This window comes from Vombatus ursinus, unplaced genomic scaffold, assembly GCF_900497805.2.
Source record: "Vombatus ursinus unplaced genomic scaffold, bare-nosed wombat genome assembly UNPS02000577.1, whole genome shotgun sequence".
Taxonomy (NCBI): Eukaryota; Metazoa; Chordata; class Mammalia; order Diprotodontia; family Vombatidae; genus Vombatus; species Vombatus ursinus.
In genome coordinates, this window is record NW_020940355.1 from 32461422 (window position 1) to 32488340 (window position 26919).

General features: G+C 38.3%; 1 protein-coding gene across 1 annotated transcript in view; it reads left to right on the forward strand.

The window, feature by feature from the left end:
• DECR1 (2,4-dienoyl-CoA reductase 1) overlaps positions 1-26919 on the forward strand; it is a 64713-nt gene that overhangs the window by 34150 nt on the left and 3644 nt on the right. The window contains exons 6-7 of the mRNA XM_027847095.1: positions 15204-15303; positions 21983-22055. Coding sequence (XP_027702896.1) covers positions 15204-15303; positions 21983-22055 — 173 coding nt within the window. The remainder of the gene's footprint in view (positions 1-15203; positions 15304-21982; positions 22056-26919) is intronic.

Consider the following 26919-nt stretch of genomic DNA (forward strand, 5'->3'; position numbering starts at 1 on the left):
TGTCCATTTTTCCTCCCATGAACCTCTTTAGCATTTGTTTGTTCAGGAATTCTACCCATACCTGCCAAAGCAGATTCAGGTTCTTCTGTTCTTCTAATTACTTCTGTACAAGCCATTTGTTTGCTTTCAGATTCTCTCAAGATTCTTATTTTTCCCTTGAACCACATAGGAACATCCTGCTATCCTTCCATATTCTCTTGGGAATACATAGAATCCTAAATGGGTGTTGCTTCAATTTCCTTTGTCTTGCAGTATTTAGAGTTCTTTGCAATTGTTTAGATATCTCTATAACCATTTTCTCTTCCATTTTAAATATTTTTCATTTTATTTGCTTGTGTTTTGAGTTCTTAGCTTAATTTTCTTCCTTTTAAGATCTTTGGCAATTTCAGGTTTTTCTTTCCTTTATATTTGTTTATTGCACATTTTCCAACTCTCATTTTATGGCAGATGCAATAGGGTTTAAACCTCTAAGGTGTTTCAGACTACTCCTACTTTGTGGAATTCATTTAACACCAGCCTCAGCCAAAGAACTAAGGAAGGAGAGGGGCAGGATACCAGCGTGTGAAAGGGGCTACAGCAACCCAAAATTAAAAGGAATGGGCATCCAGCTAGGTCAGAACAGTCTCTGTAAAGTTACTTGGGGCAAGGACTAAGTGTTGCTACATTGTAGTAGTCTGCCTTGTTATACCTTTCCCTCCTCTGGAAGTGGGTGGGCACAGTTGAGTTCTGCTTCTTGTTGCCACAGAATACTGGGATGAGGATAGGAGCAGGATGACATGAAAGAGATGGCAGCAGGAACAGAGTTATTGAGTAGAATCCAAAGCACAAACTAATGGATCAGGTTGTGTGTCGTGCCATAATGTGGGTGCTGGTGGGGAAAAGGATGCTGGAGTGAGACCATTAGCTATTAGGCTTCTCTTCTGTTAATTCATGAGGTTGTTGTCTGGCTAAGTTTCTTGCTATCCTGGCCAAAGTGTACCACTTGAACTCTTCTCTTCTCCTTAATGGACTTGCAAAAATAGCATTCATTGTAATATTTTTTCCATTAGACCCACATATTGGTTTATATGTTTTACTGCTGGATGGGTACTTCTCTGATGGCATTTTTAAAATTAATTTATTTTTAGTTTTCAACATTCACTTCCATAAGCTTTTGAGTTTTAAATTTTCTCCTCCTCCTTCTTTGCCTCCCTCCCCAAGACAGCGTGCAATCTGATATAGGCTCTATGCATACATTCCTATTAAACATATTTTCACATTAATCCTGTTGTAAAGAACCACAAGAAGGAAGAAACAAAACCAAACAGAAGAGGAAAAAAAGAGCAAATAGTATGCTTCTATCTGCATTCAAGCTCCATAGTTCTTTCTCTGGATGTGGATAGCATTTTCTGTCATGAGACTTTTAGAGATGTCTTAGATCCTTGCATTACTGAGAAGAGCTAAGTCTATCAAAGTTAGTCATCACACAACATGACTGTTACTGCGTACAACGTTCTCCTGGTTCTACTCACTTTACTCAGCATCAGTTCGTACAAGTCTTTCCAGATTTTTCTGAAGTCAGCCTGCTCATCATTTCTTGTAGCACAATAGTATTCCATTACATTCATATTCCACAACTTGTTCAGCCATTCCCCAATTAATGGGCATCCCCTCAATTTCCAATTCTTTGTTACCACAGAAAGAGCAGCTATAAATATTTTTGTACATGTAGATCCTTTTCCTATTTTTATGATCTCTTTGGGTTACAGACCTAGAAGTGGTATTGCCAAGTCAAAGGGTATGCACATTTTTATAGCCCTTTGAGCATAGTTCCAAATTCCTCTCCAAAATGGTTGGACCAGTTCACAACTCCACCAACAATGCATTAATGTTTCAGTTTTCTCACAGCTCCAACATTTATCATTTCCTTTTTTGTCATGTTAGCCAATCTGATAGGTGTGATGTGGTACCTCAGAGTTGTTTTGATTTACGTTGTCTCTAATCAATAGTGATTTAGAGCATTTTTTCATATGACTACAGATAAGCTTTAATTTCTTCCTGATTGCAATTTTTTAAACTTAAAGCAGTGTATCTGATGTCATATTTTAGGTAGACAGTTTTAGGAACATCTAGGGAGTTGCTATCCTATGCTCAGCTACCATGAGGCCAGCATTATATAGACAGGATACTACTGGGTGACTGGAAGCGGCGTGGGGCTGGGCCTTTGGGAGGACCGTATTCTGGTTCCAAGGCTGTGTCTGTGTCTGCCTGGTGGCATCCTCTTTGTTATTCCTCATATTTCTTTATAGTCTTCATATTTATAATTTCTTGTGAAACTACATACCTATGCTATGGTTTGTTTAACCGTTTCTCAGTTATTGGATGTGTGGGTTCACAGGTTTTTGCTATTAAGAATAATACTGCTGTGAATATTGTTTATCAACATAAACCTTACACTATGTCTGTATTAATTCCCTAGACATCTTAGACATCAAAAATATTTGATGTAAGGATTTTTTTTCTTAACCAGCATAATAATGCATGATGTGATTATATGTCTCATTGAGTTTATTTTTCATGGAGTTTTCTAAAATAATTTTTTCATCATTCATTTATTTCTCATTTCATTTTTATAATTTTCAATTGTATGACAGCCAGTGGCAGCTAGGTGGCACAGTGGAGAGAGCACAGGGCCTAGAATCAGGAAGATTCCTCTAGGCTAGTGACTACACTTCCCTGGCCTTCACTTCACTCACCTGTAAAATGAGGGGCTTAGACTAGATTACCTCTGAGGTCCCTGTGAACTCCAGATCTATGGTCCTGTTATCGCCTATTGGCTCTTACAGTACATGAGTCTAAATTAAAATTAAGTAAGACTTCTGGCTGAGGTCATTGTTGCCTTGGCTTTATCTTATTCGTTGAGAATAAAAGACAAAACTTTGGTTGGGGAGTAGAGTGTCTGGTGTCAGATATCAGAGGCTAATGCAGAGGCCAGGGGCAGACATCTGAGTCAGGATGCCAGACAAGTTGAGTAAAATAACCAAAATAAATAGTTCAGGAACACAGCCCTAGTCAGAATGAGGAGACACCAAGTGAGCCACCTTAAATCAGAAAAGCTGATCTCTGCTCTGGAGCACTGAACTAGAATTAAGCAGTCCCCCAACCTCAGCCTCTCCAGTAGTATGGATTCCAGGTATGTAATACTATGCCTGGCCGTGTTTCACTTTATTCCTGGAACCTCTTGCCTCCCTAAAATATCCCCCCATTGGTCTTGGTTTTACCTTGCAAAACCAAGTTAGTCTTGTACTGGGGATTCTCTTGAGTATGAGTTGGGCTAGATTGCCACTTCTAGCTCTGAAATTGTCACAGTGTCACAGTGACATAGCTTTGATTCATTGTTTCAGCCTGTTGAAACCCTTTTGGATCCTAATTTTGTCATCTCTCCAAGCATTTTACCATTTTCGGATTGGATAAGCATACTTTGCATGCTGGACAAATCTGTTAAACTTTCTCTGCTTTTTTGCTCCTTCATCTATAAAGCAGGAATGATAATAATAATTCCCTTAGCTACCACATAAGGTTGCCACAAATAAAAGTCTATGATGGATATGAAAGTGCTTGGAAAAGCCAAAAAATTACTTTTAAAATGCAGTCTTATTATTAATATTATCATTATGCATTCACGTAGGCATTTAATTGCTTAGATAATCTGGAGGATTGATTTACTGTCTACAATGACAAGAACATCTTGGGAGGCTTTATGCTAGAGAGCAGGAGAGGAGAGCTCAAAGAAGCCAGAGTAGGGGAAAGGGAAGAAACAAAAAATATCAGTAAAACAGAAAAGATTTAGAGACATTATTCCTCAAATGTAAAAAAAAAGAAAAGTGACTTTAAAATATTCTGTAATGAGAATTGTCATTGAAACGAACAGATCCCAGAGCAAGGGAAAATGCATTGGATTTGGGCTTTCAGGACAAGTTTTTTGACTGTGGTCTTGAGGAAGTCACTTAGCCTTGGGGTGTCTGTGTTTCCTCATCTGGAAAATGAGGAGGTTAGGCTTAATGATCTCTCCAGTGTCTTCCAACTCTAAATCTATGTTTCTATGAAAGTTTACCCTTGTGGTAAAGAATGCAAACAAAATGAGTAGGGGAAAATCCAACCAGTTAAGTTAATCCACCCAGTAGCAAAAAGAATTCTAAAAAAACCTCTTAGGGACATTAGGTATTTAACAATAACATCCAAGACCAGAGTTATTAGAAGAATAGAAGTAAATAAAATACATTTAGACTGGTCTTTCAGCCAGATTTTAAAAATTTAATAATCCATACCAGTTTTTGTTTTTGTTTTTTTGTCATCCTGTCTTTTACTCAGACTTCACAATTTGTTGAATAAAGGTAATGCAATATACAGTTAGGCCATTTATTACAGAGCTCACAAAAGTTGTTTTTAGCCAGTATCTTCCTCAGGTACTCCATGATCTGACCTCCCTTTGTCTATTCATCGTTATTTCCTAGAGCTCCTGAACAGTCGCCTCTCTGTTTTGCTGCAGACACATTAAGGTTGCTCTTAACCTCTCTGTCTTCATTCTCATTTTTTCCCTCTTCTCTTAGGTCCAAATCTTACCCATCATTCCTATTCTGCTTCCTCCATGAAATCTTCACTGATCATCCACGGTTATTGCCTTTGAATTCCTATAGCATTTATTGTCCATATCATGCGATTATCATTTAGTTATTGTCAGTCAGAAAGCATTTGTTAAGTGCCCACTGTGTGCCAGATACTGTGATAGGCACTGGGGATAGAAAGAAAGGAAAAGACGGCCTCTACTGTCAAGTAGGTTTCAGCGAAATGGGTGAGACATCATGTAAACAGTTATGTACAAACAAGTGATACACGGGATAAATTGGAGATAATCAGTAGAGGAAAGGCTTCTTGTAGAAGGTGGGTTTTTAACTAGGTTTCAAAAGAAGCCAGGAAGTGGAGATGATGAGGGAGAGAATTTCAGGCTTGGAGCCCAGCCAAAGGAAATCAAAGAGTCTAGAGATGGAAGTGATTTGTGCAAGGAACTACAAGAAGGCCGGTGTCATTGGACTGTAGAGTACGTAAGAGTAAGTATAGAATAAGGCTGGAAAGGTAGGAGGGGACCAGATTATGAAGGGCTTTAAAAGCCAAATAAGATTTTATATTTGGTTGAAAAGCCAAAAACTAGATTTAATTTTATATATCATATCTTTGATTATATTTAAAGTTATATTTAATTTTATGTTAGAGGTAATTGGGAACTATTAGCTTGAATAGAGGAGTACAATGGTTAGACCTGTAATTTGGGAAGATCACTTGGAGTGGAGATTGGGCTGGCATGAAGAGAGACTTGAGGCAGGCAGAACAACAAGCAGGCTACTATAATAGTCTAGGAGGGAAATGATATTGTATACTATTGTGGTGGGAATGTCAGAGTAGTGAAGGAGGTGTATATGAGAGATGTTACAAAATCAATAGTCCTTGACAAGAATTGCATATGGGTGGGATGAGAGAGAATGAGGAGTCAAGGATGACACCTAGGTTGTAAACCTGGGTGACTGGGAGGATGGTGGTGCTAGTAATGGGGAACTTAGGAAGAGGGGAGAGTTTAGGGGTAAAGATGAATTTAGTTTTGGACATGCTGAGTTTCAAATGTCTAAGGAACATCCAGTCCAAGATGTCTACTGGGCAGTTGGAGACGTGAGACTGGACTTCAGGAACAAGGTTAGGGCTGGGTAAGGAGATTAAAATCATCTGCATAAAGATGATGATTAAACCCATGGGAGCAGATAAAAATCACCAAATGAAGTAGATAGAGAAGACAAGAGGACCCAGGATAGAGCTATAGCAGTCTGTCACAGAAGGTGTGACATGGACAAAGATCCAGCCAAGGAAATTGAGAAGGAGCAGTCAGATATGATAAAATCAGAATAGAGGTTTTATGAAAACCTAGAGGATAGAAAGTATCAAGAAGAAGAGGTTAACAGTATTAAAGGCTGTAGAAGAAGTCATGAAAGGATGAGGTTGGAGAAAAAGGTCATTGGATTAGTCACTTAACAGATCACTGGCAGTTTGGGAGAGAGCAGTTTGGGGTGAATGATGTGGTTGGAAGCCAGACTATAGAGAGTCAAGAGAATGAGAAGAAAAGAAGTAGAAGTGTATATGGCAGATGACCTTCTCAAGGAGTTTAGCCACAAAAGAGAGGAGAAATATAGGACAATAACCAGAGAGTATGGATGAATCAAGTGGAGGATTTTTAGGGATGGGGAGACATGGATATGTTTGTAGACAGTAGGAAAGCAGCCAGTAGACAAGGAGAGATTATAAGTGAGAAGCTGAGTGAGAGAATGGGGATGATACAGGGGATAATTTGCTGGTGTATCAGTATGAAGGTACAAGTTGGAGAGGAGAGAGTCTGAAAACCAGATACTGATCTCATTGGGGAAAGAAGGTGAATAGTCCTAGAGGTCAGTAGACAACAGACTTTTGTTTGGCTTAAGTGAACCTCAAAGGAGGAGAGGTTACTGAGTCATGGTGGTAGAGGGGAAGCCTGGAAGTGACAATAGGGAACAAGGAATATTCCTTTGACTCATTGATTGAAATGGGGGAATGAGTGAAAGTATCATCAATGTTGAAAAGAGTGGCCTATGAGACAATGTCATCAAAAGGGAGCCAGAAGATGGAAGGAATGAGAAAGGAAAAGATTTATATGTTGCCTGCAATTGCTTATGGTTTCAAGGAATATATTCCTCTCTCCTCAACTCCTTGTGAAATCAGGTAAACACTTTGAGGACTCTAGACAAGGTCTTTTGTGCTTTTCACAGAATCTTGCAAAGTATAGCACACAAGTGAAAAAACAAAACAAACTAAACTACAAAAGCTAAAACATGTGGATACAGTGGAGACAATGGTGGGTGTTAGACTTAGTGATAGTTCTTATGGAAGTACTTGGATCTTCACTTTCCTTAGCTACAGTAGATTGTTCAAGGGAGGCAGCTTTTAATGGTGAGTGTGTTCTTCCCAGCAAGTACGATAGTCTTCTTAAGCATCTCGCATTATATCTAGATACAGTTAGATAGAAGAGGACATGGGGCATGGGTGAGACATGCCCTAAGTACTTGTATCTCTATTGAAGGAAAGAAACAAGCCTTAATTAGGTACCTACTACATGCCAGGCGTTGTGCTAAGCCCTTTATAAATCCCAGCTCATTTCATCCTCACAACAACACAGGGTGGTAGTTGCTATCATTATCCCCTTTTTACAGTTGAGGAAACTGAGGCAGACAGAGGTTAAGTAACTTTCCCAGGATCACACAGCTAGTAAGAATATGGATTTGAACTCAGGTCTTCCTGACTTCAGGCTCAGTGCTCTGTCCACTGAGCTACCTGGCTGCCTAGGGACAACAGTCTGTACTTCCTGGGGAATATATGTAGCATCCAACATTACACAGGGTCTCATATGATGTAATGTTCACAATAACATTGCATAGGTATCCTCTGGTGATGATTTTGACATTATAATGCTTTATTTGTAGAGTATGTGTTGGTAAGTCAGACAATGCATTATGATATAATGGAAAGAACACTCAACTTAAGGTCTTAAAAATCATAGAATATTAGAGCTAGAAGTACCCTTGGAGGTCATATAGTCCTACTTCTGTCTTACAGGTGAGGAAATTGAGACCCAGAGATGAATCAGCCTGTCCAAGGTTGTGCAGGGACTGAGTGAGAGAAATAGGACTAAAATCCATGTTTTCTCACTTTCAGTCTTAATACTTTTCTGCTCCGCAGTGTTTGAATTCCAGCTGTGTGATCATAAGCAAGTTTTTTGACCTTTATGAGCCATGTTTTCCTCATTGTAAAAGGGGGATAATAGAACTTTAGACTGTCTACCCCACTGAGATTCTTCAGCAGAAGTAGTTTGTAAATCTTAAAGGTGATCTCCAGGGTCCCAAAAGTGTTAGTGTAGCTAGGTGGCACAGAGTGCTGGCTGGAGTCAGATACTAACTAGCTGTGTGATCCAGGGCAAGTCATTTAATATCTACTTGACTCAGTTTCCTCATCTATAAAATGGGGATAAAAATAGACCCTACCTCCTAGGGTTATTGTGAAGGTGAAATGAGATAATAATTGTAAAGTGCTTAGCACAGTGCCTGGCACATAGTAAGCAATCTAGTTAGCTCTTAGCTATTATTAAGCTATTAAAGCTTAACTGAACTTTTTTTTTTTTTTTTTTTAAAAAAACCTTTACTAGTATAAAACAGGACTAAGACTTTTGGGACGCCCTGTATAAACAAAAGCAGAATATATTTTACTAACCCAGTCTTGGGGGTGTGAAAATAAAGTATTAGATTCGCATCCCTCAACATCCAGAGCACTTTTTTTATAACAATAGTTATATATACATATGTATATATAACAAGAATAGCAAAGTACTCTTTGTTCAGACTGATTAAATTCTAATTTGTCTATATTAGTTAAGCTCATATGCTTGATTTAACTTGATTGCGCGTTAAGACCATCCTATATAGGGATTCCTGCTGCAAGATCCTGGGATCACAGGTGTAGAGCTTGAAGAGACCTAGTTGAATCCCTTTAGTTGAATCCCTGAGTTTTAACCTGGCCTCAGGATACTTAACTAGATTTGTGACCTTGGGCAAGCCATTTAACCTTTGTCTGCCTCAATTTCCTCATCTAAATGGGGATAATAATAGCACCTACTTCTCGGGTTGTTGTTTAGATTAAATAAGATAGTATTTGTAAAGCACTTGGCACAATGCCTGGGACATAGTAGTTACTTCATAAATACTTGTTCCCTTCCCTACCTTCTGTCCAGAACTACCTTGAGGAAAGAAGCAGTGATTCACTCAATCCTCTTGCTAGGTTGGGTTTGAAGGCAAATTTCTACTAGAGCAGCCTATTTATACTTTCCTTACCATAAAGACCCAGCTGTATCATGGTGACCTGACTTGGATACTCTTTCTACTGACCATTTCTTCCTGTTGGATCCATCTTCATTCCTGTTGGCCAGATAGTTATTAATCAACTGACCCATGATTGGAGGCACTCAGGGTGCTTTGCCTTGGAGCGGACTTATTGGCCAGAAAGTTTATATTCTGGTGGCATGAAACAAACAAAAACAAGAAAAAACAGTCATTTTCATTTGGAGAAGCTAATCCTGGCATGGCCTCACTGAAGAACTCTTATTCTTTCTTCTCTGAAAAAGGGTGTTTTTGAGAGAAATGCTTCCTGGTCTCTATTAAATGCTCAAAGGCGCAATTACCAAAGAAAGTCAGGACTTTAAATTAAGAGCAGAACAACATCCAAGCATTCTAAGAAACCTGAAAAGAGAACTGTCTTTAGATGTAGGCTATAGTAAAGGGATCGACAAAAAAGAATTCTTAAGAGTTGTGTAGGCAAACGTGGGCCTGATTCTGTTCATAGTATAGTAGACCCCTGCCTTCCCTCAAGACTCCACTGAAATTCTACTTTCAATAGGGAACCTTTCCTGATGTCTCTTCTCCTACCTCTAAGGCTTTGCCTTTGAGGTTACCTTCCATTTACACTGTGTAGATATTATATGTACATTTTTTTCTTTTTTTTTTGCATGTTGCCTCCTCCATTAGAATGTGAGCTCCTTGAGGGTAGGGACTATGTTTTTGTCTTTGTATCTGGCATAGTGACCAGCTTAATAAATATTTATTGACTAATTAACAAAAAGGCCATCCTTGTATAATCCAGACATTGAATTTGAAAAGTGAGAGCTAGCTCTATATTTAATCTGAAGTCAGAAACATAAAAAGGTCCTTTCCTCAGAGTGCAGAAGAGTGGTGTTAGGCAGCAAACTAGATACTGGACTCCAGTGATATTCATGACTTGGGACTGGGAGAGAACCTTGGGGTTCCAGTGAGGGGGAAAAGACCTTTTCCAAGCTTCCTTCAGCTTACTATGAGGGCTTAGTCTTCTTGGGGAACCTGTCAGCATTTGTGCATAGTGCTTGCCCAGTCTGCTACTGAATCAATCTCCCACTGCACCACTAGAAGGATATTCCATTTTCTTCAGGATACTAACATGTAAGGCACTATTAGGCACTGAGAATACAATGACAAAAATGAAAAATGGTCTCTGTCCTCAAGAAGATTTCATTCTATTGACTAGAGACATAAGATAATTTTTATTTATTTTAAAATTTATATTTATTTGGAATTTAACAAATATTAAATAAAATGGGTATTTCCATATGTATAGTAGAACTTAATAAGATTGTACCTGAAACTGCAGATCCATATTATATACAACTTGCTTTTCTTTTTAAGCAGGTTAAGTTCAACCTGTAGTTTTCAAATTTCTCCTGCTTGTCTGAGTCTCTTTCTGACTTTGCTTTGTTTTCTTCCTTGCATTAGAAAAAAAAAGATAATTCCATAATCTTGTTTTCTTTCTTTCTCCTACCCTATCCCTATTCTCCTCTTCATTCTCCCAATTCCCCTCCTGTATTGGAAAAGAAAAAAGAAAAATAAAACCCTTGTAACAGGTAATCATAGTCAATCAAAACAGATCCCCAGATTGGTTGTGTCTAAATATGTGTATCTGATTCTGTATCTTGAGGCAGTTATTTCTTGGTCAGGAGATGGATAAAAGACTTCATTATCAGTCCTCAGCAATCATAGTTGGTCATTCATTGCCTTGTTCAGAATTCTCAAGTATTTTTCTTTATAATTTGTTAGTGTATAAATTGTTCTCTTGATGCTACTCAGTTTTCTCTGTATCAGTTCATAGAAATTTTCTCAGGATTCTCCTTTACTATCAATTTCTTTATTTCTTTTTTTCCATTTCTTTATTTCTTAATAATATTCCATTGCATTTATATATCATGATTTGTTCATCCATTCACCAGTAGATGGGTATCACCTTGGTTTCCAATTCTTTGTTACTACAAAAGGAGCAGCTATAAATATTTTTGTACACGAGTCATTTTCTTCTTGCTTTGATCTCTTTGGGAGTATAGGCCCATTAGTGGTATTCCTGGTTAGACAATGCACAGTGTGGGACTCGTGGGGAAATTGGACAACAGTGTGACAGAAATTAAGTATAAACCAGTGTTTCACACAAAATTTTAAATTGTTGTCCAGAATGGGTCAACCAGGTCATAGACAGAACAAAAGTCCATTGGTGTGTCTGCTTTCTTTCAGTCCTTCCAATAGTTATAATTTTCCTTTAAAAAAAAATCAACTCTGCCAACCTGAATAGTGTGAGGTGGGACCTCTGAGTTGCTTAATTTGTATTTCTCTATTTATTAATGATTTAGAGAATTTTTATATTATTATTGATAGCTTGAATTTCTTCTTTTTAATGGTTCTTGTTCCTACAAATTTGAATCAGTTTCACAGTATGTGTTGAATATTAAGATCTTTGTCAGAGAAACTTACTGCAGCTTTTTTTCCAGTTTGCTTCTTTCTTGACTAGTTTTAAACTATGCGGGTTTCATTTGTGTGTTCATTTATTTCTTTGTGGGTAGAATAGTTTCTGATAATTTCTGGTGTTTCTTCATTACTTTTGTGAATTTTTTTTATGTATTTTTTTTGGGGGGGGGGGCGAGGCAGTAGGGTTAAGTGACTTGCCCAGGGTCACACAGCTAGTAAGTGTCAGGTGTTCAGTTTGAGGCTGGATTTGAGCTCAGGTCCTCCTGACTTCAGGGCTGGTGCTGTATCCACTGCGCCACCTAGCTGCCACATTGAACTCAGGTCTTGCTGAATCCAGGGCTGGTGCTCTATCCACTGTACTATCCACTGTAGTTGCCCCGCCTTTTTATTTTTGATACTAGTAATTTGGTTATATTTTTAAAAATCACATTACTAATATTTTATGTTTAATTTTAAGAAATGTTATATATAAATTTATTTTCATGTATAAATTCAATATTTTTGTTTTCAATTTTGTTCATTTCTTTTTCAGGATTTCAGAATTTCTGTGTTGATGTTTTGTTATTTGTTACTTTTCTAGATATCTTAAAAAGTTTCATGCCTAATTTATTGAACTGTTTTTTCTCTGTTTGGCTGATGAAAGTGCTTAAAGATACAAACTTTCTCCTAAAGACTACTTTAGCAGTATCCTTAAAGTTCTGGTAGGCTGTCACAATGTTGTCATTTTCTTTGATGAAATTCTATGTTGATTCCTCTGTTTGCCTCAATTTTCTCATCCATAAAATGAGGATAATAATAAGCACCTACCTCCCAGGGTTTTGTGAGGATCAAATGAGATAATATTTGTAAAGTGCTTAGCACAGTGTAGGTGCTATATAAATGGTAGCTATTATTCTTACTCTTACTTTATAACTTGTTCTTTACACCCACCAATTCTTCTTCTTCTTCTTCTTCTTTTTTTTTTTTTTGGTTAGGCAGTGGGGTTAAGTGACTTGCCTGGGGTCACATTACTAGTAAGTGTTATGTGTCTGAGGCCAAATTTAAACTCAGGTCCTCCTGAATCCAGGGTCAGTGCTCTATCCACTGCGCCACCTAGCTGCCCCCTACCAATTCTTTAGAATGAAGTTATTTAGTCTCCAATTTTTAATGCTTTTTTCAAAAGGTCTGTTATTGAATCTAATTTTCTTGTATAGGATATGTTTAATATTTCTGTTTTTCTCTGTGTGATTTTTATGCTCTAATACATGGTCAGTGGTCAATTTTTATAAAAGTTCCATGTACTCCTGAGATATATGTATATGTGTGTATCTGTGTATGTATGCATATATATGTGTGTGTGTATATATATATGTACATATACACCCAGTTATATTTCCTTTCTATTCCCATTCATTAGTCACCAGAGGTTTGTCATATCTAACTTTCTAAAATTTTATTTGGAAATAAATTTATTTTTCTTTCTTGTTTATTTTTTGTTGGATTTGTTTATGTCTAAGAGGGGGGTACATTAGGTCTTAAACTGTTGGAGTTTTACTATTTTTCCCTATACATTTTTAAATTTTTCAAGTATTTAGATGCAATGTCATTTGGTGTGTGTATATATAAAGAACTGGCATTAATTCATTATCTGTGGTTCCTTTAAGCATTATGTAGTTTACTCATTTATTTCTTTTAATAAAGTATGTTTTTACTGTTGCCTTATCTGAGATAGTAATTTCTACCCCTTCTTTTTTGTGTTCACCTGGAACATAGTGCTGTAGCTTATTATTTTAACTGTATAAATCTTTATATTACAAGTTTGTTTCTTGTAAATAACGTAAGTATTGGCGTCTGCTTTCTGATCCATTCTGCTATTATCTTCCATTTTATGGATGAGTTTGTCCCATTCACACTCATATTATGATTGTTAATTGTGCATTTTCCTCAGTATTATCCTCTAACACTTTTTTACTTTCTTAGTCCCCAATTTCTCCATTTATCAAGATGAGGGTGATGAAAGAGGAGACATGTGTTCAGCACTACTGATCTATATTTGATGCTCTCTGTTTCTTCTCCTGTGACCCTCTTTTCTTTCCTTCCCCCACATCACAGTTTCTTACCCTTTCTTTCTTTTTAACTTCCTTTCATGATCCACATTCCAGGATTGGAGTTTGTTTTGTTTATGATCAGTCCTTCCTTGAATTTGTCCTTATTTTTATTCTCCATGTTGTCTCTTAACAGTTCCTTTGTTTCCCTTTTCAGTTGAATGTATTTCTATACCAAAATCTGTATGTATGTGTTTATGTATGTGTGCATATGTGTTCTGCTTGTTTTTGTCTGGTTCAAATGAAAGCGAAGTTCACCCCCTCCACCCCTTCCTCCATGATAAATCTTCTTATGTGCCTTGGATATGGGAGGGTAGCAAGCCCCACCCCCTTTCTTTCCCTTTCTTCTCTGGTTTATTATTTTTTATCCTTCCTTTTATTTCTTAAGATGATCAAAATATAATACAATCACTCCCACGTCTTCTGTTTTATTTAACTCTTTTTTTTGATCCTTGATGACGTTTGGTTTCTGGAAGGACACTTGTTTTTTTCTTCCTTTATTAGCATGTAAGCACTTCATCCTTGTAATAATCTCTTCCAATTGCTCAAATGTATTTACCTTTTTATATTTGACTCCTGTGCTTGCATTTCTTAGTTTCTAGTCAGCTCTGGTCTTTTTATCAGGAATGATTGGGAGTCCTCTTGTTTTATGAAAGGTCTATTTCCTTTCTTTAGGATTATACGTAATTTTGCCAGCTAAAATATTCGTGATTTCAGACCTTTAACTTTTGCTTTTTAGAATGTCATCTTACAAGCTCTAGCTGCCAAGTCTTGTGTGATCTCTTGAACTCTTTCTTTCTTGTGGCTTACAGTTTTTTTTTCTTTGTCTTGAAAGCTCTGGATTTTGTATATTATATGTCTAGTTGTTTATTTTAGAGTTTCTTTCAAGAGATAACTGGTGTATTCTTTCTATATTCACTTTTCTTTCCCTTCTCATCTCTGCCTTCTGGCTTCTCTGCCTTCTGACTTCTCTGCTTTCTGGCTTCCCTGTCTTCTACAGGAAGCCTCTCCCAAACCCTCTTAATTCTAGTGCTTTCCTTCTGTAGATTATTTCCTCTATTTATCCTGTCTATCACTTGTGTCTTCCCCATTGTATTGTGAGTTTTGAGGGTAAGAACTGTCTTTTGCCTTCTGTTGTATCCCCAGCACTTAGCGCAGTTCCTGATACATAGCAGGTGATGAATAAATGCTTATTGACTGACAGGTTCTGTTAGATCAAGGCAGTTTTTATTCATGATTTCATTTCTTTTTTTTTTTTTTGGTGAGGCAGTTGGGGTTAAGTGACTTGCCCAGGGTCACACAGCTAGTAAGTGTCAAGTGTCTGAGGTCAAATTTGAACTAAGATCCTCCTGACTCCAAGGCCAGAGCTCTATCTATTGCGCCACCTAGCTGCCCCCCTGATTTCTTGAGATATGATTTCTGGGCTTTTTTTGGTCATTGTTTTTGCCTCAGTTACACAGCTAAAGACCCTAGTCCCATTCCCATACTGGAAGGTTTCTACCTCTGATTGTGCTGACCTGGACTGGAAAAAGATACCTACTATAATTTCTCCTTGCATTTTCCATGGTCAGTTGCTCTTCCTCAGTCTTTGCTGAAAATTGTGAAAGAGAGCTAGGCTTCTTCTCATTCCACCATATTTACTGGTCTTCTTAGTCATAGCTTTATTATTAATCAGCTTTATTGTCTTACACATTTTCAGGGGCAGCATTCCTGGCTATCACAACTATCTATGCTCAGACTGGATCAGGATTTGTAGTGCCAAGTGCTGCTGCCAAAGCAGGTGTGGAAGTAATGAATATGTAAGTAATGATCACATTTGTCCTGCAGCTTAAGCTGATTGATGCAATTTAGTAGCACCTGCTGTCCTGGTCGCCTTTTTTAGCTCTTTTTACTTGCATCTTGATCATCTCATAGATGCGAGACACCCCAATTAGTAATGTACTAACCAGGAGCCCTAAGTGAATTTTAACCTACTTATTGCATATTGTATAGATAGCATACTTTAAAATTTCAAGATAGCCTTGTGTGAGTTAGAAATTAAATCATGTTCAGGGCATAAACTTTTTCAGTGTCATTTTATTCTTTTTTGCTGTTTGCTGCCTATAAGAATGTATAAATAAGAATGTCTCACAAATTCCAGCGCAAGGCCACTGGATGAACCAGACTCTATCCATTTCCTTCTTTTTGTCTTCAAATACTTGTAATGATAAAGTATCCTAATATGGGTGAGAATCACCCTGAACTACTAAAGAGGGAAACTGAGGCAAAGCTCTGTGCCAAAACATTTTATTAAAGGGACCTGCCCCCTTCAGTGAAGTGGACCCCAGACATTCCTCATGATCTGAGGTGCCCCCTCCTTGAAAATATTTGCATCTCCCCAGATAGGTTGCAGTACCGCTCGTAACCATTATTCCCTTGGCAGGGGAAGAATACTTTCTGGAGTGGCAAAAAAGAGAATCCATCATTTTGCTTCCGGCACATTGTGTTAGGATCACAAATAAGACTTCCATCCTTTTCAGCTTAATGGGGTAGATACCTGTACAAAACAGAGGCATTGAGGCTACCATTAGCACTGGAATGTATGTCAAGGGAGGCTTGTGTCTCTGAGTAGCCTTTCTTGATCTTCATTTCATGGTGAAAAACAATAAGAATGTTGGAACTACTAAATAGCAGGCAGTTTCTATCCATTGGAAAGGAAATAAGGAAACTTCCTTTACCTTCCCTTTACAAGGACACAGATAATTTAAAGGAAAAATATCTCCATGGCAAGCATTAGGTTAACAACATTAAAAATACAACCAAAGTATGATAGAGTCTTAATCCATTGAGTGCCATTGTAAAATATAAAAGTACCAGGTTAAAAACTACTAAAATAATGAAAAACATCCATACCCATTGGGGCAAAGGTTATTCCTTTACATCTGAAAGAGTCTTATTAAGAAAGCCCTTAGAAAAATCCCCTAAGAAAATTGACCCCAAAACTGCACAGGTTTTACATGTGAGCAATGGATCCACAAATCCTTTTCTTTTATCTTTATGACTGTTGGAGCAGTACTTTGACCTGGAGACCTTGTGTCCACAGTGGTAGAGCTGGAGGAGAAGATGATGACTATCCCTCTGGCAGATATCAGCAGTAGGTGAGGCTAATAGAAGGTCATCAATATATTGGACTAAAACTGAGTCTGTGAAGACAGTAGAGACTAAATCCTGCTGTAAAATTTGAGAGAACAAAGTAGAAGACTCAACATAACCTTGAGGCAAACAAGTCTATGTCCATTGCTGATTATTCCAAGTAAATGCAAACACGTATCTGGATTTGGGACTTATAGGAATACTAAAAAATACAGCACACAGATTTATTACTGTATAACAGGTGGCATCATGGGGAATAGAAGAAACAATGTGGCAGGGTTAGGCACCACAGGATGTCTTGGTGTAACATATGCATTGATGACACACAAATCTTGAACAAACCTGTAAGCAGGTTTGCCATCAGGGCCTGCTTTAGGTTTCTTAACAGGCAGTATGGGAGTGTTGCAGGGAGATCTGCATGGAACCACAATCCTTTGATTGTGTATCAGCATTGTACTGCGCAATTGCCTTATGTTCCCCTGTGGATTTTTCATGCCAGCCTAGGCAGTACTTGAGAAAGAATTCCTTAATTTTAGGCAATGATTAACAAAGACTGCATTAATAATCCTGCATCCCATTGGTTTAGAGGATCTGATCTAGCATAACACTTTCCACTCTTATATAATCTCAAGGAGAGTCTCATCTCCTTCTTGGACAGTCTCTTGAAATTTACTGAAATTGTCTGGTCTTTCTGCAAACGGTTCTGTACCGCTAAGTAAAGTGTCCCTGGCCTGTTACAGTTGTGCAAACTATGTGGGCTGATCCCAGGTTCCCTGACCTCTCGAACCCACAGTTTGTCTGTTCATGACTTCAATAACACCTGCTCCTCCTGGAGATGATAGAGTCTCCATGAGATCTGTCGCATCACTACAAGCTGGATTATAGCCACAAAAGATAGCCTTAAATTGATCAATAACTGCAACAGGATCCTGATCAAATCTAGGGGTATCTTTCCTCCACGTAGAGAGGTCTGAAGGTTTAAAGGGATGATGTTTCTTAATATATACACAAGACTTCCCCCTGCTGCTTGATGTACTTTGTCTATCAGCAGAAAAACTGGGTTCAGTTTCTTGAACTTTTGTTATATGAAGGGGAGCTTCAGAAGGGCTATAAGCAGGAGGGGCAGAAGAAGAAAGTAGAGCACAAAGGTCTGTCAAGACTTGATAAACAGATGAGGGATGACTGTCTCTAGACAGTGCCTCCCAGCAAGACCAATAATTCATCTGCTCCTCACCAATTTTAGGAGATAGCTCAGTGAAGTTCCGTAATTCTTTAAGTCCTGTACTTTGGCCAGAACTATCCCTCTAAACCCTTTGTAGTTTTATAACAATCTCTACACAGCTTAACAGCTCTGCCTCAAGAGTAACTCCCCCTTGGGCAGGGAGTCCACTCATATCCTAGGCTGTTAAAAGCCTGCTTAATGGGGATCCTGTAGGAACGTTTATGCCTGACCCTGTCTTTCCTGCTGGTGTCCCTGACCAGGAGTGGTGTTCTTTGGAGGACCTTACCTTGACAGAATTGAACTGAATTCCTGAGGTACCCACTTTTTAGGTTATTCCGTCTGAGCAGTTCCGCACCTGAAGACACTAGAGATTACCTCCTGTGAGAATGAGTCAAGGCAGGTAATCCGGCCACCTGAGTTCCACCTCTATGGGTGTCTCTCGTATAGCTAACAGTTAAATATTTAAGGGTTCCATTCTGGTAGGTTTACCAGTTGTTTTCAAATTCTTAATTTTTGGACCCAACCTCTAAGGCTTCAAGACCAGTTAATTAGAGCCCAAAGGTTCTTTCAGTGACTTGAATCAAGTGGTTGGTCTCTGGAAACTTCTTATGTGAACCTAAACTATTCCCTATATTCTTAGGAGTTGGGGAATCAGGGTCCCTGTCCTGAAGAGTCACATGGTTCAAACCCAGTTAGCCTTTATGAGAGACTTCTGGAGACCTGGTCATGGACCTGGTGTCCAGTTTCATAAGACTAAGACATCCCCAAGGAGGCCCTGTTTAGTGGCGCCCTTGATCATTTATGGCTTTTCATGGCTTTCACATTGGCTACCCGTACTTTCTATTTTTTCCTTCACCTAATAGTATTTCATTTTTTCTAATTACATGTAAAAGTAGTTTTCAGCATTCATTTTCATAAGATTTTGACTTCCAGTTTCAAAATTGCTCTTACTACAAGCTGCTCAAGACTCCTTGGTGTGCCTCAAGTCAGCCCTAATACCCTGAAAGTTGTTATGGACCTTGCTCTCCTATTAAAGGGGTACAAAGCTTCACTGCCAGACCCCCTTTCTGCTACTGGAATTGCAGTGCCCTGCTCCTCCAGTCACAGGCGTGGCTCCCAACAGTCTTGCCCTTTATTCCCTTTGATGTGGTGTTTATGAATACTTGAAGAAATCCAGAGACCAAGCTTATAAAGTATCCTTTTAGTTAAAAAACCAATTACACCTTAACAAGATTGATTTTAGCAAAAACTCCCAAATATGTAATGGTTTTAAGAAGGAAAAAAAAAGCAATTTCAATTCTGTCAAAACTGAGCGGAGTTTCTGGCAAAATGAAAAAGAAAAAACTGGGGAGGAAAAACCGGTTTACATGTTTAAAACCATGGCCATAAGAAACTTTTAAGTGCTCTGGTGCTTATATACTCAGACATAAATTTGAACAGTACCTTTTAGCTCAATTAGGGACTTTACTTAAAAATTTAGAAGTAAAGGCAGAGTCACCAATCTGCAGCTTGGAGAGACTTACCTCAGGCTTGGAGAATCTAGGTGCAAGTGGTAAGGGGAGTCCAGCCTCCCAGGGCTTGAATCTGTGGGGGAGCCACGGACGAAAATTTATCCAGTCTGCGCTATCTCTCGATTCCCTTGCAGGTGCAAAAGCCAAAGGAGGTGGGGGGTCCCAGAGCTTCCAGTTCTAGCTGACTTACCAGAGATGGGGGGGAAATCACCCCAAATGACCAGAGAGGGAAACTGAGGTAGAGCTGTGAGCCAAAATACTTTATTAAAGGGACCTGGCCCCCTTCAATGAAGTGGATCCCAGACTTTCCTCATGATCAAGGGCCTTTCCTTCCAGAGCCCTTATAAGTTTAGATATCTAGACATTCAGGAGTGGCTATAGAATATAGGAGGAGATGATGTCAGATAGGGTCAGATTAGTCAGATATAGAATAATTCCATTGATTGGCATGTGATGCATAGACTAAAATAAGCACAACAATGTATTAGCTGGGTCATGGGTTGGGCAAGACAGAAAGTATTTCCCCTGATTAGGTGGTCACAAGATGGATGGGCTATTTCTGAAGTTGGGCAAGAGGAGATGGTACAGGCTATACTTATATCCCAAGAACATTTTGGGGAGAACTGGGGAATTTTCGCCATGCTGAAACTCAGCGCTTGGTTGAGTCATGAAATTTGAGCAAAACAGGATGGAGATGTCCATGTCAGGGTTCATGCAGTCTTATGGTTGCGAAAGTAAGCTCGATATCTGGTAAACAAGGATTAACCATTATATTAAAGCTTGAGGCCTATTAGAATTAGAAGGCCTATTAGGGACTTCCTATTAGAATCTATATTCCTATACAACTTATGCAAAATATGAATTAAGAATAATTAGCTGTCTGACTAAATACGTATTACTAGATGAATATAGTAAAACAATTTCTAACAGTCATTATCCCTTATGAAATCATGATGAACTAATGCTGATTAGAGTTTGAATAGGGATCCTCAAGGAATTAACTTTCTCACCAAAGTAATATGTTTAGAAATGTGGGCAACAGATAAACCCTTGTTTCTCTACCAATCATTGGCTGAAGTGAGGAAACTGATGCATTTCTGACATACATCAGATCAGACTTCCTCTGTATATTTAGGGAAATCTGGGAAGTTATTTTGTGTTGCTGTCTCACCAACTAATTTGTGAATTCTGGTGGTTTTATGACAAAATTAATATTTATCTGTAGGACTGGTCAAAGGCATATCCTTCTATAGAATAAATTTACAGTTATCTCTGTCTTTAATTCTCAGTTCTTCACCTAAGACATGGTTGATTTAATCTCAGTTCTTTAATACTTCGCTTGTATTTGTAAGGTTTAGGCATGAAGGGGTCCTTTATAAGTAGTGTACTAATAGAGAACATTTGTTACTTCATGATAGAAGAATGAATAAAAAGATTGATTACCTCTCATCCTCAAAAAATGAGCCTCTCAAAATCGGTACATCACAACAAAAATGTATTTATTGGACCATTATGGAGAGGTATATACTGGGAATAAGTTGGCCACAGCATAGTACTAACGACGACAGTTACTCAAGAATTTGGCATGAAATATATAATCAAGTAGATGTGTGATCATAAAGGAAGTTGAGTTCCTTTATATAGGGTGAGATCAATCCTTCCTTGAATCTACCCTCCTTCTTATCTGCCTCTCACCTCTTTCATACCTCCTGTTTTCCTCCTGTTTCCCTGTTGTCCAAACAGATTAAGAAAGCAGGCATTTAGCAATTCAAGATAGTTATGGAGGGGGGAAACTAGGTGGCTCAGTGGACAGAGTGCAGGGCTTAAAGTCAGAGACACTCATCTTCCTGAGTTCAAATATGCCTCAGACACTTACTGGCTATGTGAGCCTGGGCAAATCACTGAACCCTGTTTCCCTCAGTTCCTCATCTGTAAAACGAGCTGGAGAAGGAAATGGAAAGCCACTCCTGTGTGTTTGCCAAGGCAATCCCCAAATAGGGTCATGAAGAGTCAGACATGACTGAAAAACAGAAGTCTGAAGTGTCTTAGTGTCCACAGTATTGTGTATATGGTGAACACCTTGTTTAATTAAATTGAATGAAAATTGGTCAGAGTACCAACTCCCATTGTCTTGGTGACATCATGTAATGTGCATCCTTAGGGGACAGATTTGCTGGGTGTGATGGCGTATGCCTGTGTTCCCTGGTGCTGAGGAGGCTTGTAGGTCTCCTGAGCTTGGGCGCTCTGAGCTGCAGTGAACCAAGTTGGGCACTTACTTGGTGAGCCCTCAGGAGAGGGAGGTCACCAAGTTGCCTAAGGAGGGGTGAACTGGCAGGTTGCTAAGATAGCATGTTAAAGCTCCTGTGTTGATCACAGTCGGATTGGGCCTGTGAATAGCCCCTGCATTTCTAGCCTAAACAAGATAGGAAGACTCAGTCTATATATATATGTATCTTTTCATTTTACATTTAGTTTAAAAGTTTTACAATCTCAAATTCTCTCCTTCCTACCCCTCCCCCACTCATTGATTTTTTTAAAAATAGAAGTGATTATTTTTTTTTAATAGGGGAAAACATTGATTTCCTATTCATTTCTTTTTTGTAATATTTATAGGTCTCTTGCATCTGAATGGGGTAGACATGGCCTGCGATTCAATGTAATTCAACCAGGACCAATCAAAACTAAAGTAAGCCTTGGTTGATACAGTATCATGGTACATAACAACTTAAGGAATGTCAAAATATTGAATACCTGCTTATTTATTTAAGATGTAGAGATGAGCATTGGACAGTTAATTGCCTTAGAATATTGAAATATATAAACATTGAAATGGCTGTATTCAGAAGTTATCTAGAATTTTGAGATGAGAACAAATGGAAGAAAGGTGATAGGTCAGCAAAACTTATGTTGCATGCGTATGCATTCATGCATTTTGGTAAATTTGGTATGCATTTCTGAGTAAAACTGACATCATAATTATCAATATTTAGGAAGGAGTGTGGTTTATTGGAAACAGCACTGGATCTGGAGTCAAGAGAGCCTGGAATTCAGTTCCAGCTGTGCTGCCTACTACCCATGAGACCTAGCAAGTCAGTTAATCTTGCTATGCCTGAGTCTCTTTATCTGTAAAATGAGAGAGTTTTGGACTAGATGGCTTCTTTTTTTTTAATTGCATATTTATTTTTAACATTCTTTTTTTCTTATTTAGTATTTTATTTTTCCCTCATTACACATAAAAACAATTTTTGACATTCGTTTTTAAAACTTGGAGTTCCAAATTCTTTCCCTTCCTCCCTCCCAACCTCCTCCCCCACTGAGAAGACAAGCAGTTCGATATAGGTTGTAAACATGTGTAGTCATGCAAAACATATCCATAATAGTCATTAACATCTACTAAAAATTTTTTTGACTTCCAAATTCTCTCTTTCCTTCCTGTTTCTCCCTGCCATTAAGAAGACAAGGAAAATATCAATTATGCCTGTATTTTTTCTATGATCCCTTTTGTATTTGGATCTTTGACCCCGAGACCATTAGGTGCTTTGTAGAATCTAATTGGCAGAAGATGTACCTTCTGCTGCAAATGACATCAGCCCATAGCCAAACTTTAATCCCTTTTATAATACACCTGACAAGAATTTTTTCTGTCCTTTGCTTGAAGGCCTCTAGTGAGGGAGAGTCTTGTTCCTTTCATCAGCCTAGCCCCCTTTTATAGCTCTAATTGGCAAGTTTAAAGCTTCCTCCCATTGCTCCTGATTTTGTTCTTTGAAGCCAAATAGAGGAAGTCTAATTCCTTTAACACATGGCATTTCAGATACTTTAAGACAGATCTTATCATGTCCCATCCAAGTCTTCATTTCTCCAGGCTGAACATCTTCAGTTCCCACCCTTGGTTCTCACCTTCAGTTCCTTCACTCCATTAGATTGTGAGTTCCTTGAGGGCACAGACTTTCTTTTGCCTTTCTTTGTGCCCACAGTACTTAGCATAGTGCCGGCACCTACTAGGCATTTAATGTTTATTGTTGACTGATTGACTTCACCTAGTCCTCTAGCATATCAATAATTATGATATAGTATTCCCCCCGCCCACACGCACACACTCTGTGATCTAGTGATATTGATCTCCTTGTTGTTCCTTGCACAGGATACACCCATCTCGTGAATCTAAGCATTTTCCTTGGCTGTGTTCTATGCTTGTAACTTTCTCCCTCCTTGCCTCTGTCCCCTGGCTTTCCTGCCTTGCTTGAAGTCCCATCTAAGGTCCCACCTTCTGCAGGAAACCTTTCCCAGTCCTCTGCAATTTTTCCCAATTTATCTTTTAAATATCTTGTTTGTACTTAGCTGCTTGCATGTTGTCTTTCCCCATTAGACTGTGAGCTCCTAGAGGGAAGAGACTGTTTTTTGTTTAGCTTTTATTGTATCTCCAGCTCTTAGCACAGTGCCTGGCACATAGAAGGTGCTTAATGAGTGCCAGATGACTGAAGGAAAGACTGAAATAGGGAGAAACTCAAGGCAGGGACACCAACCAGCAGGCTATTGCAGCAGTCCAGGCATGAGGTAAAGAGAAGAGGGATGGTGTATGTGAAAGAGGTTACAAAACTAGCAATGACAGGACTTAGCAATTGATTGGATATTGGAGAGGCAGAGAGTGTGGAGTCGAGAGGGACACCTAGGTTGTGAGCTGGATGACTCAAAACAGTGCCCTTATTCTTTTTTTGATTCTGACCTTGCACTTGATGTAGCTAGAAAAAACCATTTTTTTGTTGTTCTTATTCACTGCCCCCTTCAACCCATTTGGGATTTTGGTTTTCCTATCTTCCTTTTAGACTGTGCTATGTATTTGTATTCAACCTATCAGTTAACCGACAAACGTTTCATAAGTGTGTCCCGTATGTAAAGCACCATGCTAATTGCTGGAGATACAGAAAAAGGCAAATTCTAATGAGGGAAACAATGTGCTAACATCTATGTACATATAAGATATGAAATGGGTTTATATGGGAGATAATGCCTCAGTTACTTTGTTTGCTCCTATCTTCTAAGCAGGTATTTTTTTAAAAAAAAGTTTTATTAATGCCTTTTTTTTTTTTAACATAACAAGTGTAGTCAAGTCAACAAGCATTTATTAAATTCCTACTAAGTGCCAGTTAGTGTGCTAAGTAAACCAGGGGAAAGCAAAACCATTGCCTGCTCTCAGAGACCTCACAATCTAATGAGGGTGAGGGGGAAGACAATGTGCAAACAGTTATGTACGTATAAGCTAATTGGAGGTAATCAACAGAAGGAAAGTGTTAGCATTAAGGGAGATCAATAAAGGATCATTTAAATTTACCCCTATTTAAATCTCATTTTATTAGAACCGTTCTATAATTCAAACCTAGTGAGATATTTTGGCATCCTAATTCTGTTACCCAGCCTACCAGCTATCTCTCCCAGTTTTATGTCTTCTGCAAGTTTTGACAAACATACTATCTATGCCTTCTTCTAAACTATTGATAAAAATCCCAATGGCAGGAGACAAATTTGACCTTCATCAGTATCACTAAGCCCCCCACTACCTTCTCATGGAAGGTGAGCTATTAACTGGGACTTGAAGGAAGTCTAGGGAGCCATGACGCAGAGATGAAGGAAACAATTCCAGGCATAGGGGACCACCAGTGAAAATGATCAGAATTCGGAGATGGAGTGTCTGGTGTGAGAAACAGCACGGAAGCCAATGTCACTGGAACACAGAGTATGTGGGGGTGAGATACATCACAATCATTTATTGTTATGATCATCTTCATCCCAATCCCTTTGGACAAAAACTAAGCAAAACCAGCCCAGCAGTCATATCTGACAGTGTATACTACATTCCATATCCATAACCCCTCCCTTCATGTTCTTCACCGTCTTACCAAGAGCAAGATTCGTCACTTTAATTATGTGGCATTCATCTTCTACACATCTCTGATCTGAGTTTGTTGATGAATTTTCTGTGCATTCATATCAGTCTTTTTTCCTCTTTACTGGAATAATTTATGTTTGTATCTTCATAATTTTTTTTAGAGATTCCTTTTATCCCTCTTGGGCTTCCTTTATCTTCAAAATAGTGGGCCATTGGATTTTACCTACCTTTTCCCTGAACACTTTAATATCTGTTCTCCCCAAGTCTAGGGTGTGTCAGACCATTCATAACTTTACTCTTTCTTCTCTGTCACAAACTCTATGAGGGAGTGGTCATTCTCTTCCAAGGTTCCTGATAGCACACTGTTCCTCCTTGTTGGTCAAAGTTAACTTTAGAACTGCCATTGCTCTTATTAAATGCTTCCACTTTTTGAAGGATGAAGTGATCATTAAGCCAAATTACAAATTGAACAGCTCTTCTGATCTTCCCAGAGGAGGAACAGCAAGAGATGGCTGTATGGTTATAGTCTTCTTATTACTATAATGTCTTTTTTCCATGTTAGGTCTGTGATTTGCTTCACACAATACTCATTGAAGATCACTTTCTGTTTGAATGGTATATACTAGTACTGTAACAATGCCACTTCTCTTTCTGTTTCAGTTGATTCTCATCTGAATGACATCTGCCATGTTTTTCTCCTCAGGTTCCTCATGAATATTTTTCAATTATAATGTTACTACCTCCTCCTTTAATCAAGACCAGGAGTTTTTAACCTGGGGTCTGTGAACTTAAAAAAAAATCTTGATACTTATATTTCAAAATGATTGGTTTCCTTTGTAATCCTATGTATTTTATTTTATCCATTTTAAAATATCCTAACAAGGGTTGTCTAGGTTTCACCATGCTGCCATTGGGTTCTGTAACACAAAAAAAGTTGAGAAACTGTGCTCTAGTTTCTTACTTTTGGATGTTTTGCCCTTGGTAAGTTGAATTCTAGTCAGAAGCCTCATTTGAGTGAGGCTTGGTGATATTGATGAAGGTCAAATTTGTCTACCTGCATTGAGATTTTATCAATAACTTAGATGAAGGCATAGATGGTATGTTTGTCAGTCTTTCAAAAGATACAAAACTGGGAGAGTTAGCCAGTAGGTTGGGTAATTAGGGTCCCAAAACAGAATTAGGGTACAAAAGTATCTCACTAAGTTTGAATTATAGAACAGTTTTAATAAAATGAGATTAAGTAGGGACAAATTTTAAATAATTCATGTGTGTTTAAGAAAAATAATTGTACCAGTATAAGATGATGGAGAAATGACTACAAAGCAATTCATTTAAAAAAGAAAAGAAAAGAGAAAACTTGGAGGTTTTAGGTGATTGGGAAGGTAAACTCAGTATGAGTCAATATTTTGTTGACTGCCAAAAAATTGGATGCAGGCTTAGACTCCACCAGTAGAAGAATAACATCTAGAATTGATAGAACCACTACTGTAATCAGGCTAGATCGAGGGTCCTATGTACAGTCTTCATGAAGAGACATTGGTAAGCTCATTGTGTCCAGAGAAGGATGATGAGGATGCTGACGGGACTTGAAACCATGTTACATAAGGACTGTCACCCTATTTATTACCTGTACTTTGTGTCATTAGTTTCATTACTCTTTTACTTC